This window comes from Hyperolius riggenbachi, chromosome 2 (genome assembly GCF_040937935.1).
Source record: "Hyperolius riggenbachi isolate aHypRig1 chromosome 2, aHypRig1.pri, whole genome shotgun sequence".
In the NCBI taxonomy this organism is placed as follows: Eukaryota; Metazoa; Chordata; class Amphibia; order Anura; family Hyperoliidae; genus Hyperolius; species Hyperolius riggenbachi.
The window spans coordinates 493787542-493801138 of record NC_090647.1 but is presented as its reverse complement, the minus strand read 5'-3'; the positions used below and the strand labels follow the sequence as shown (position 1 = coordinate 493801138).

The window sequence follows — 13597 nt, the reverse complement described above, 5'->3', positions numbered from 1 at the left end:
AAGTCCTCCATGTCCTCATGAAGGGAATATTGACACCTGAAAACATTCTTTCAACCATAGAGCTTGGTATCTTCCCTCCTTACAAGCAGGAACTTAACCCCCCCCCCCCCCCACACACACACACACACACACACACCCCATAGGAATCTGTCAAATACAGTAGGTTGTGGGGGATTGTTGTGCCTTCAAAGTTGAAGTAGATTCTCAACAGGATATTTTAGCTGACTAGGTCATGGCGGAAGTAGGCCCTCCATACAGAAGATGCCATCTTGCATTTGGTGGTTGGTTTCCACGATACATACACTTTTTTGCTACTAAAGGTGTGGATCCAATTTCTCGCAGGCTGCAAGTCCTAGTAGCTGACTATAGGTCCAAACATGTATGTTGTTCAGAGAGTTGCATCGCTCATCAGTGCGGGATTTCTGGGCCTAGATCTTTTTGGGGTAAAGCATCAAGAATTAGGCGCTGGTCCATGCTACTTCAAGGGAACCGTAAGTGGGAAGCCAAGTAGATCAGTGGCCACTACATCAGCAGTTGCTAAAGCATTGGTCTTTTAACTGCATCCAATGAATCCACAAGTGTTCTGAAACTAATTTTTAAATTAGCCCAGGAAGCCCTGGAGGTATGGAAGAAACAACAGCACAAAACAGCATTCCTGGACCAGCTATGTTTTCTCTCCTAAGTAAAACAAACTCCTTGAATCTGAAAATAATAAAACCTGAAATATAGCAAACATTTTAAACTTTAATACAATCAACCCATGTGGTAGATTGTTTTTAGGGCCACATTAGCGCATGTTCCCAGTGTCCCTCTAATGCTATATCTGGATGGCATTCATCTGGTTCTAACATGTCTGGTAATGTATTTCACTAATTTCATTGGAGCATGCCCAAGCCTGCCACAAATTAGCCTGCTCACTAGAGAAGGTCAGGTAATTCTATAGAAATTTTCCTTGAGGAGAATTCATATGATATTCTGATGGCTGATCAGTGTCATGTGATCGTGCTTCACTTCTGTTTCCCGTGGAGGCCAAGAGAAGAAGTATTTCTGTGAATTTTCTTATTCATCAAGTCCTTTATTCCAGAAACACAGAAATGTATCCTACTAAAGCTACCTTAATTTGAAGTGAGAAATGTTCCCAAAAGTACAACTAGTTAGAGAATTACAAGTTGAATTGTCCGATGAAATCAAACACAAGCATCCTATCTCCTTAAAGAAAGTTTTAGTACAATAAATTACCCCTAGTGCCACCCATAAAAAACGTTGTTGGGGCTCTCCCAACATTCATAACCTTTTCCCCATGTCCCTATGTTGACCCCACAGCTTGAAAGTCCACCAGCCATTGGTCGTGTAACAAGTGTAGCCGTCGTGATTCCTTATCCATAATAAGTGTGACCAGAACTAATGTTGATGTATTTGGGTTCTTTTAATTTGTAACCAGGGATGAGCAGAGACTACGCCAGTGCGAATTTACGCATCGTAGTTCGCATCTACGCATCGTAGTTCGTAGGCGAAGTCTCAAAACGACGCTTACGATTTTACACGTAGCGGATTACCATTACGCATAGTTTACGCCCCTATGCGTAGTTCTCATGCGAAGTAAACTACGAATGCGTTATTCGCGTCTATTTTTCCGCGTATGATTGTATGCATACAAAATTACGCATTGGAAAGGGGAATGTACGCATAGAAGAGTTACTAGCGCAAGCATTTGCAGAGGAATTCATGCGTACATTTTTATGCATAATGGCATAAGCGTCTGCATGTACTACGTTATGCACTACGCGTAATTGCGTATTTTAACGCGTAGCCTATGAAATGCATACGAAGCAAATATTTGATTTTGAAACCGTAGGCTGGCGAAGCGTAATTGCGTAAAACTACGCGTAGTTCCAGCGTAGCGAAGTTGGCTGTCTACGACCATCCCTGTTTGTAACCTCATTCTGGATTCTTCCTATCAGAACCTGCATGTAAACAGTGGCAGGGTTTGTTAACTCACCCTCATTAAACCATCGTCCTTTGGCTGCTGCGCTCTACATCATGTTTCACATCACTTCAATACTTCCTTGTTCCGACTTTGAAGGTAGAAGTACTAGAGAGCTGGAATTCAAGATGGACACAGAGGGCAGAGGCGGCAACAAGGGTGAGTTAAAAGGCTGTCTGCATGCAGGTTCTAATTGGTAGAATTCAACGAGGTACTGAATTCGAAGAAGCCAAACATGTCAACACTAGCCACAACAACATCTGATCTAGAGGATGGACCCCTGTGGAGGGTAAGCTGTTGGGTCCCCCCACAGCTCTGTCCTCCACTGCGGTTGCAGGGACTACTGTCCCTATCCTATCTACTGTTCACTACCATGAATTGAAACTCTTGACTAGACCACTTTATAAACCCAAAACCATGTAATGTTGATCTTTGAGTCCTTTGGGCAATCACAAACTCTTAATAAAGTTGGGCATAGACTTAGGGCTTTATAGCAACGGCCCATTGAAATGTTAGGTATGTGAAATAAAATACACCCATGTGACGTAATCATGGTACAGAATCTGAGACAGCAAGTACTGTATTGGAGCCTTTGAGAGCCAAACTGACTTTTGGAGGCTCAGAGCAATTGTACAGTAACAAATGTTGACAGCCGGAAACTTTGTTTTGAAGAGGCATGGCACTGATTCTAGGAGGTCTCCGAGATTGGTCAGTTCATGCTTATGTCACAGATTAGTGGCTAAAATAAAGTCACTTAGTTGACGCTTCTCCCTTACCTGGATCCATTCACTTGAGTGGGGTTACACTCCATCTTAATGGTGACTCTAGATGGAGGCTGTGATAGCCAGTCTTGCTGCGGAACCCGTGGACTCATCTTTGAAGTTTGCCCATATTCACTGGAGGATGAAGCCGTCATCTCAGACTTGGTGAGGTGTGGCGTTCCGTAGGCACACTCAAATAATGACTGATCTTCACTCACCACTGATAACGCTTCCTGCAAACAAACAGGGGAAATTCAGGAGATTATTTTGGTTGGCCACAACTGAAAGCCTACAAAAGCAATTCAAAACTGACTGAATGTAAATATAGCTTTTCTTTTTTTTTTCTAACTGTGGTTATGATAGTGTCTGAAGCCACAAGTCACGCTTATCAGGTAACTGACAATGGCCAACAAAAACCACAATAGAATACTAGAAGATAATATTGTGCATTCTATAATTTGTAAGTAAACAACACTTGGACAAAACTAATAGGAGACGGTTCTATGCAGCAAATGTACTTGCATTTGGACCCCTAAGGAGAGTCACATGATCAGGGGCAATGGTACAATTGGAGGGGGAAGGGGGTGGGGTGAGACCTTTGCTTCAGAATGCAGAAACTGATTGTATAGTCAGTTCAGAAAAGACCGAACAATTATATACACAAATATCGAAATAGTGGTTTCTAACAATGAAATAGGACATATATACACCTACAGTTTACATTCTCTGATGGTTCGTTCCTACCATGATCTGTGGTGTTCAATACTTTGTGTGCACAGTGCAATCTTGCCCCATCCAGTATAACTGAAAGGGGGCAATGGTAAAATATGGTGAATTCCGCTCAACCTTCACTGCTGGATCCAGGCGACTCAAACCCAGGACAACAAACGAAAAAAGGAAGGCTCCGCACAGCGTCAGTAGCGAATTATAAATCTTGCAATTTATTGGATCAGGTAAAACCAACAGCTGACCAGCTGCCCGACTGTGTTGGTTTTACCTGATCCAATAAATTGCATGTTTTATATTTTGCTACTGACACTGTGCGGAGCCTTCATTTTTTTGTTTGAATTGGGGCAATGATGCAAGGGATCATGGCGGCTGTGTCTTCTGATGTATACAGCCAGTACCCCCACATTGCCTTAGTGTGAATAATGTGCAATTAGATCCAAAATTGGTTTATTTCGCTGTAGAATGTTGCAGGTATACTTTGTAGGGTATATTTGAAATGGCTGCAGCCAAATTTCAGTGCAGGATTAAGCAGAAAGATGGCTCAACCTGCTGCAGCCAAACTCCTGGGTGGCATTAACGCTGTTTCCCCTCCGAGTTGTTGCAACTTGGGCAGGGACACGTAACTCCGGCATCGACTATTGCCAACGGCTGAATTACTAATTTGAGCTGCAGCTATCGCTGGCACCCAAGTTAGTCAGTGAGCACCACCATAGCCGTAATTTCCTTACGGCCTATGGTGGCTCCCAAATCCATGGCCGGTTCTCTCATGAAGCAAGGTGAAACATTTGCATCAGGAGCAGAGATTACAGGGGCAGCATGTTTGTACTGTGTTTACACTAACAGCATGCAGTCAGAGTAGGAGGAGAAGTGAGAGGAGAGCAAGGTGAAGAGGTCATAATTGGGGAAAAGCAGCTTGTTGTGCTGTGTGAGGAGTCTGACAGTGAGTGAGGAGGGGGAGGCAGGAGAGCAGAAGTATTTCATTTGACTTGCACAGCAGAAGGGAGGCGGTGGCACTGCTGTCCTGACTAAGGAGGAATGGAGTGGCTGGCGGTAAGCAGTTTGTTTTTCACAGACTCACAGCCAGCCAGTGTGCTATTACATTGAGCTGCAGCATGTCATGTGAGAACATCAAATGAAGCGGAGTAAATTGTTGGGCGCAAATCAGGGCGGGGGGGAGATGGGCACATCATTACACGTTTGCCTCAGGCAGCAAAAAGTTTAGAACCAGTCCTGCCCAAAGCATTGCGCCAAAATAAACGGACTCATAAAATATTCAACAGACCTCCCCCCACACACCTCAGGTTCAAGTAACAGGTAGACACTGGATGGGGCTCTTGAACAGTAACGCACTTCGGGCCTTCTAATGCCATTGTCATTAGTACATACATATGTATGAGTGCCCTCTTGCTGTGTACCATACTACAATACAGCCACTCGTTTTATCCCTGCACATTTTAGTTATTTACATAATGGGCCGTATGCGCAAAACTTCATTAAAGTTGCACTGCGCAGAATAGATTACTTATGCTGACAAGGTAGCGCACGTTACGCAATTAGTGCACCTGTGTTACCTAGGTAATGCATTGTGAGGGCTCTTTCACACCAAAAATCACAAAAAAACGTGCAAAATGCAATCGCAATATGCAAAATGTTTTGTGTTTCACGATTTTCACTATGTTGGCCTCAATCAAAATGCAGAAAAAATGCAGCAGAACTACGATTCGCAAAATCTATTCAGTATCAATGCATTTCCATGATTTCAATTGTATCGTTACTGCACTTGTGTTTGGAAAAGCGCAAGTGTTTTCAAACACTAAAAAGAACACAGCTGGTGTGAAAGGGCCCTTAGGGTAAAGTGCCTATGCAAAAAGCATATTGCACATTACCTTAACAATGTTTGCTTTACCTAGGTAATACAGGTTGCGCTAATTGCACAATGTATGCTACCTTGGCAGCATAAGTAACTGTAAAATTGATGTTCTATCTCTGCACATGGCAACCTTACTGAAGTTTTGTGTATAAGCCCTAATATAAAAAAAACAAAAAAAACAACAACGTGGTGAGCCCAGTCTACAATGTTGTGCTCAAGCCTGTGTCTGAACTGGCAATTCTCCCACTGGCTCCTGATAAGTAGAATGCATGTTTACTTTATTTTTTATTCATATAGCGCTAACATTTTCTGCAGCACTTTTTAAAATATATAGTCTTGTCACTAATTGACTCTCAGAAGGTCTCAAAATCTAATCCCTATATAGTCATATGCCCATCATAGTCAAATAACTTTTTCCTCTGTTTTTGGGACTTGGCGGGAAACCAGAGGGTTCAGAAGAATCACCTGCAAACCCAGGGAGACTGTACAAACTACATGCAGATATTGTCCTCCCTGCCAAGCACTACAAGGCAAGAGTGTAATCCATTAGATCAAGGGTACAGAAGTGACCTGTTACAGGCCTAGAGTTACAAAGGATATAGCTTATCTCTGAATAGTTATTCAGTATTGAAGATGATTTCATTATCTGGCAGTCTTTGAAGTAGAAATGTACGTTTGCTGTCGAGCTGTTCCACAGCCCCCTCCAGAATTAGCTTTCAGTGTTGGTCTTCCTAGCTGTGAACAAAATACTTCCAGCATGAAAATGTTTACAATTTTTTATATTTTCTTGAAGGTTTTAGGAAATGGTCAGCTCTGTATAAGTTCACAAACGTTTGTTCCCAAGACTTTCAGTGTTAACCTTCAACTCAGGTTCATAACAACAAATTCCACAGTATTTCTCACGGAAGTCGCTGGTTAAGAAGGTTACCTGCCTACCGAATAAAAACAGCAGGTCCTCCTAAAAGGGACCAAGCTCAGAGATTCCCACCTTGGCCTTTATTTTAAATGGTTTTACTGTCTTTTGGATAAATTGGATGAATAAAGTTGCCATTGAATTTTGGAATCCCTGAGCAATGTCACATCCTCATTATTCCCAGAAGTACACAATATCCTTAAAGGACAACCAAGGTGACGTGTGACATAATGAGATAGATATGGGTATGTACAGTGTCAAGCACACAAATAACTAGGCTGTGTTCCTTTTTTTCTTTCTCCGCCTGAAAGAGTTAAACATCAGGTATGCAAGTTTGTCCGGGTCGGGACTGGGTCGGGCTATAACTTAACCCTCACTGATAAGGAAATACAGCCATAAAACACTTTTACTGTCAGTAAATGGCTTCTAAGAGCAGGAAAGAGATAAAAGGGTCAATAATTCATAGATTTGAGCTCTGGCATACAGGGTGTAATTGAGCAGAGACAATGAAACAGTAAACACTTAAAAACTAGATTTAAATATAAAATAAGACTGTGGGATATCTAAAAAAAAAGTCATTTTAGGAGGTGTATAGATACAATTGTTTTTTTCATCAATTTATTTTCACCTTGGAAATTGCTTCTTTTTTTTTTTTTTTTTACAATACTACTTTTCTAAATCATTTAGTCAGTGTGGCCATTGTAAAACCTTTCATCACCGTGATATACATTCTGATATGTATCACAAGTGGCGGTATCTATAGTGCATCTCTGCGGAATGTTTGTCTACTGAGAGTTTCCAAGCCATTAAAAAACCACCTGGGCCCATATGCAATCAACACTTTCTCCTGAGTTATCTCCTAGGAGATAATTTTCATCTTCTCTTTAAAATAAATACACTTATACACTTATAGGACACCAGAATGTCATTTATAATTGGAAACAATGGACAATACAGTTTTATTTAAAGTGTACCAGAGGCGGCACGGGGGAGGCGGGCAGATGGGACGCAGAGGCATGTTCCCTGGTTCATGAATTGCCTGTGTCCCCTACGCGCCGCTCTCTGCATGTGCTGTGCTGTCACTCCCCAAATTTGCCAAAATGCAGCTTGTCGGTAATCTCGAGAGGCAGGGGCATCCCTTGCAGGAGAGGCACTCCTGTAAAATACCTACTGTAGGCATTCCTAACGCCCCTTCCCCAGCTGTCATTGGGCAGCTCTGCCTCTCTCCTCCATCGTTCCTCCACCTGCTCTGCACAGAGCAGAGCTTGCAGCATCGTGACCCCATGGGTCAATGAAAGTGAAAGTACAGGATATTTGGCCACGAGAGCTGCAGAAATTGAGGCTACCTGATCTGGCTAGGCCTCTTGGATCAGGTAGCACCGTTTTTTTTTTTTTAGAAAAAATGCCCACCTTGGATTCTCTTTAATCCTCTTGTGCTATTTTCTACAATACATAGAAATGAAGGCGGCAGATACACTACATGTTTCGGGGTTACCTCCTGAAGAAGATGCCTGTAGGGAGTCCCCTTCATTTCTATTCATCGGATTGTGATTGTGTGTATATTGGTGACCCACAGAAGGATAGTGCACTGGCTGCCCAGTTATGTGAAGCCTGAAACAGGAGTTCGAAAAATCCAGTGACAACTCTCACAAGCATAACTCCCTCACTTGTGAGCAGGGTTTCTCTCACTTCCTGTCTTTGGGACAGGAAGTAAGGTTTATTATCCCTAGCAAGGGTACAGACAGGAGGGTAAACCTGACAGAGGAGCATAACGTGGGGCAGCACGGTGGCGTAGTGGTTAGCTCTCTCGCCTTGCTGCGCTGGGTCCCTGGTTCGAATCCCAGCCAGTGCACTATCTGCACTGCAAAGAGTTTGTATGTTCTCTCCGTGTCTGTGTGGGTTTCCTCCGGGCACTCTGGTTTCCTCCCACATTCCAAAAACATACGGATAAGTTAATTGGCTCCCCCTAAAAATTGGCCTAAGACTACAGTACTTACACTACATAATATAGACATATGGTAATGGTAGGGATTAGATTGTGAGCTCCTTTGAGGGACAGTTAGTGACAAGATATATATATATATATATACACTGTACAGCGCTGCGTAATATGTCGGCGCTGTATAAATACTAAATAATAATAATAATAATAACTCAGGGTTCTTTAAAGAGGAACTCCAGTGAAAATTATGTAGTAAAAAAAGTGCTTCATTTTTTACCATAATTATGTATAAATGATTTAGTCAGTGTTTGCTCATTGTAAAATCTTTCCTCTCCCTAATTTACATTCTGACATTTATTAAATTGTGACATTTTTACTGTGGGCAGGTTATGTAGCTGCTGCTAGCTGTTTTGGCTGTTAGAGACAGCTGTAAACAGCTAATTCCTGTCTGTGAACCTTGTTACATTGTGGCAGTTTGCCCAGAGTACCGCGGTACTCAGAGCTTCTTGTGGGAGGGGTTTCAGCACAAAATCAGTCATACAGCGCCCCCTGATGGTCTGTTTGTGAAAATCATTATATTTTTCATGTAAAAGGGGGTATCAGCTACTGATTGGGATAAAGTTCAATTCTTGGTTGGAGTTTCTCATTAAACTACAGCCAGAAGCAGCCTGCACTGTGCCAACTCAAAGAAAAACACAGAGGAAGGAAATAGCTGTCAGTAGCACTGTAGCATTAATCCATACACAAAGAGTATCAGTGAAAAAATGCTACCTAATAAATATGACTGCAGGTCTTGAAGCTGAAGGTAATAAAAAAAAACTTCTACTGAACAATGACACAATCAGAGGACACAACCAAAAAATCAAGGCTTAACCTTTCCCAATCCATTTTTCCGATTACCTATGACCCCCAGCACTAGTTTTTTCCCTGCTGTGCAGAAGGGGGGTGGCGTGACTGCTGAAACTGTGTGGCACAATGGGGATCTTGGTAAGTCTCTACCTCCTCGCTCTAGTGCAAAGAGATGACCTGGCAGCAGGGAAAGGGAGTGGGACTGGGACCAGCTTGTGCATTGTAGCTCCCCCCCCCACACACACACACACACAAGCCCCAGTGTAATTTCTGAATTACGTGGCAAAGGGTTGTGCTGAAGGGGATCAAAGGGTCAAGCTTTGTCCAACACTTTGATCCTCATAGGGTGATGACATGCCGTACCCTCCATGTGACATCACTCCCGCTCCTCATAGATCAGAACAAGTCACTTGTTTGCAAGCCAGCGACACGTCTACACAGCCTCGACCCTGCAATGTTGCCTGAGTGAATGGCTCCCATTCTCTATTGGGCCTTTAGTCTGACACTTTGACTTGAAGGTGTTAGAACTGTGACAGATTTTATCCATCAACAGCAACACCTAGCGGCAGCCATTTTTGTGTGGTTCTCTCATAATAATGCAAACCATGACATGTGCATTGTCAGAAGACGCCAGTTTAGCAATACATTGCGATGTGCCCCCTGCGCATGACAACGGATCTAACATGAACTTGCATGCAATCTTTGTCAACAATTGCTACATTATCAACACATTGAGTCTGATTTATTAAAGAGGAACTGTAGTCAAAATAACAAAACAAATGAAATTGCTTATTTTTTACATTATTTATTTATGAATTATTTAGTCAGTGTTTGTCCATTGTTAAATCTTTCCTCACCCCGATTTACATTCTGAAAATTACCAAAGGTAGTGTCATCCTTAGTCCTGTCAGGTGATCTTTGCAGAATGTTTGTTTACCTAGAGTTCCAAAAACCAGTATAAAAAATGCCTGGTCACCTAGAACACTCTGGGAGGAGAATTCTGCATAGCTAATCAGCCTATGCTACATATCACTGGGAGGGCAGGGCAGCATGCAATAGTCAGCAATAAAAGATATAGGAAATGTTTCTGATGCTGAAACCAGGTAAATTACCATAAAAGTGGATATCCTGAATAATTTAGTGCATTCTATTATATTTCACTACAGTGCCTCTTTAAGGCTCCCTGCACACTGCAAATCCGTTTTCCGATTCTGATTTCGATTCCGATTTTCCCCTCAATACATTCAACAGAAAAACGGATTTAAAAAATGCAGTGTGCAGTAAAGATTAAAAATCGGAATCGGATGTAAAAACGTATTAAAAAGCGGAATCTGAATCGGAAATGCATGCAGTGTGCAAGAGGCCTAAGGCTTGCCTAGGCTGAAAACATTGAAGAACAAATTATTTCACAAATTTGGCCTATATTTATTGAAAAAGTCCAGGAAATACATAACAACAATGGTTCGCAACCCTCACTCATATCAGAACACTCTAAGAGTTGCTGAGAACATACTGAACTTTTGATTCTGCATACGCCTGGAGAGAGAACTAAGTCAAGCCTACTGCTTCCTAAGGTAGCGGTTGTATCTAAAGACATAATCCTTTTTGCCAAAAAGAGTACAAAAAAAGTACCTGTAGCCTTAGCTGCAGTCAGATGTACCAAAAAAGGTAACAATATCAAAGCAATGTGACTTTTATCCGTATGTAAAGAATTTGGCAAATTGGCAAACCCCTTAATAATATTTATTTTACCAAAGTTGGCTTTCTAATAGTTTTTGCTTCCGTAAATGAAGGTAGAAATGTCAGAGCATTTTCTTGAAAAGAGGAACAGAGAAGGAAACAGCAAAGGAAACACTTTCTAAAAATACACAAGGAAAAAGATTTAACACTGTAGTTGGTCAGTATGGGTGTAGAAGGTATTCAGAATGACTTACATTGCAAATACTTTGTCCAAGTATTGTATAAAATAGAATATAAAACACAGATGTTTCCTGCTTCTCATTACATTTTAAATAATATTTTGTTATAAGGCCGAACAAAAATAATATAGTTAGATTTTTTTTAAAGGATGAATTGATATAATTTATCAATATATTTAAACTTTTATGGTAAACCATTTAATCTTTCCGACAAAAAAACACCCAAAACAGGATTTTGATACCAAAAAGTATTTAAATATTATAAACATATGAAAGAAACATATGAAATGTTAGTATTTGGTATTTTTGGGGATCCACATATTTTGTTTCATGGGAAAGCTTTGTTAGCAAAATAATATATACAGTATCTCTCTTTACTGCTGTGGTCAATTGGCAAATATGTCTGTAACATTACAGAAGCCAGCTCTCACATTGTGACTGTGATTATCAATAAGGTTATCTTTTCATTCGTATTAAACAGTATATCAAAATAAGAATCAAATCTTAAGGTGGAGCTTAAAAAAATTGATTTAATAATATTTTAGATTAATATTAACATTAAAATGTATTTTTATGACAAAAAAAAGCAAAAATAATAGTTGTAAAATATATACATTCGTAAAACAACTAAAGAAAAATATATACAAATGCATACCCTTTTAGAGAAACTTAAATAAATAAATAATAAATAAATAAAAAAACTCTGCCTTTCCAAAAATGCAACAAAAACACTTTGTACTGGTTAAGTACACAAATGACACTTAATATTTAGGTTATTGAGCTGTTTTAAAACATTGCTATGATCTGGAGAATAAATGTGACTATGTGAGACTTCTAGGCTAAAATACACTACACTATTTATGCCGTTAATAGTAAGGATGCTAGAATTTTATTGTAAAACTTGATCATTTAATATAGTTCTAACATGTAGTATATTACAATACATTATTATAAATGGATAAATATTTTGTGCTGTCCTAACATTATAGGGAACCTTATTTCCCTAATTTTGATTTTTGTTTTTTTTTTCCTTCAAAAAAATTAAAGCTCATAAAATAAGCATTTTCTAATCCTGTAAGAACCCTGCAAACCTTTCATAATTATATAACTTGAAAAAATGTCTTTCATTTTTTACTTTTTATTTTTTTTTGCTTTAATCCAGACAAAAGTAAAGTTACATCTTTCGTGTATAGATTTGATTAGTCTGTTTTATCTATTCTTAACATTTATTGGTGCTCTTATTTTTACTTTATGCAGAAGTTGTTAAGGAGAGATTGGGGTGTTAAAGTCTTAATTTTTGAACCACTGTATCTGTCACTCATCATTTTTTTTACACTTTTATGTTGATTCCAACAATAAGGCTTAACAATTAGATAGTCAGCCATCATCCATTCTTATCCACACAGCCTCTAACATATCTGTCTTAAATATTTTTGCTTTAAGTCACATAGTTGTAAAATTCTCGTGTATATGACATTGTTACAAAACTGCAGCAGGGTTTTAATTACGGCACTCTGCTTTCTGAAAATGTCCTGATAATTTATTCGATGCCCAATTTATCAAATAATCAAAAATAAACTTACATGGGTATAGTCCTCAAAAACTGGGGTAAACTGTGTCTGCAGCATCTTTCCAAAACTGCCCAAAAAAGTTCTCCTAGTTTTCTTAGATTTTTTGTGTCTACCAATTTTCTTTCAAAATTGATGCAAGTATTGATCAAAGCATGTAGGCCAATTGCAACATCTTGACACCCGTATGCGGTATGAAGTGTATCTAAAGTTGTTCCATGGTAAAGTCCAAGGGCAGGCTATCAAATTGCACTAAAGCATCAAAAAAAATCATCCAAGTAAAATCCATAGTGAGAGTTCATTCCAAACTTCCAGAATTCATTTTGGAGGAGAAGTGAAGGTTTTTGGAACACGGCAAAGTCACGACTCACAAAACAGAAGGTGAGTTTGCAACTTGGAGAATTTGTTCCCATTGCTTGAAGAGGATATTGTGAAACTCCATCGGGATGTGTGCGTATTCCAGTGACTGATGCATCCACATCAGTAGTGCGGACTTTGTCTAATCTGGTGCACAACATTTCAAGTTCCTGTTTTACTTCCCTTCAGACCTTTCAACTACAACTGCCTGTCAAGCAAACCATTCATAAAAAAAGACCACAGAGATAACGTTTTGAAACTAGTAAAAAAGTCAAGTATTGACAAAGCCTCTTTTTGTAATTATGATATAAAGTAAAAATTTTTTTCACTGATCATCACCATTTGAAGTTTTTCACTGTTTTATAAATGAGAGAAACAGCAGCACAGAGGTATGGGAGAATGAAGGAAATACATTAATTGGCCTTTATCACTTATTTATAAAAATGTAGGTCCCCATGGTACATAAGTGGTTAGCCCTCTTGTCTAGCGTTAAAGGCTCAAATCCCAGACAGGACCCTATCTACAGTGAGTTTTTCCCCACATGATCTGTTGAGTTTCTTCTGGGCACTCCATTTTCCTACCACATTCTAAAATAATAATATATAATAAAAGTTAATTAGCTTCTACAAAGACTCCATTAGGGAGAGTAGATTGTGAGGCAAGATGAGAAACATAGTGATGTGAATTTTTTTTCATATAGACTGT

General features: G+C 39.8%; 1 protein-coding gene across 5 annotated transcripts in view; it reads right to left on the bottom strand.

Annotated features, from left to right (window-relative positions):
- The window catches only part of ERG (ETS transcription factor ERG), a 247873-nt gene that overhangs the window by 50547 nt on the left and 183729 nt on the right, over positions 1 to 13597 (bottom strand). For 3 of the 5 annotated variants that reach the window (XM_068270411.1, XM_068270412.1, XM_068270414.1), the window contains exon 2: positions 2761 to 2978. In XM_068270411.1, the coding sequence (XP_068126512.1) occupies positions 2761 to 2978 (218 nt within the window). Of the gene's footprint in view, positions 1 to 2760; positions 2979 to 12550; positions 12939 to 13597 lie in introns of those variants that run through there. The other 2 variants (XM_068270410.1, XM_068270413.1) reach the window with 1 other exon arrangement.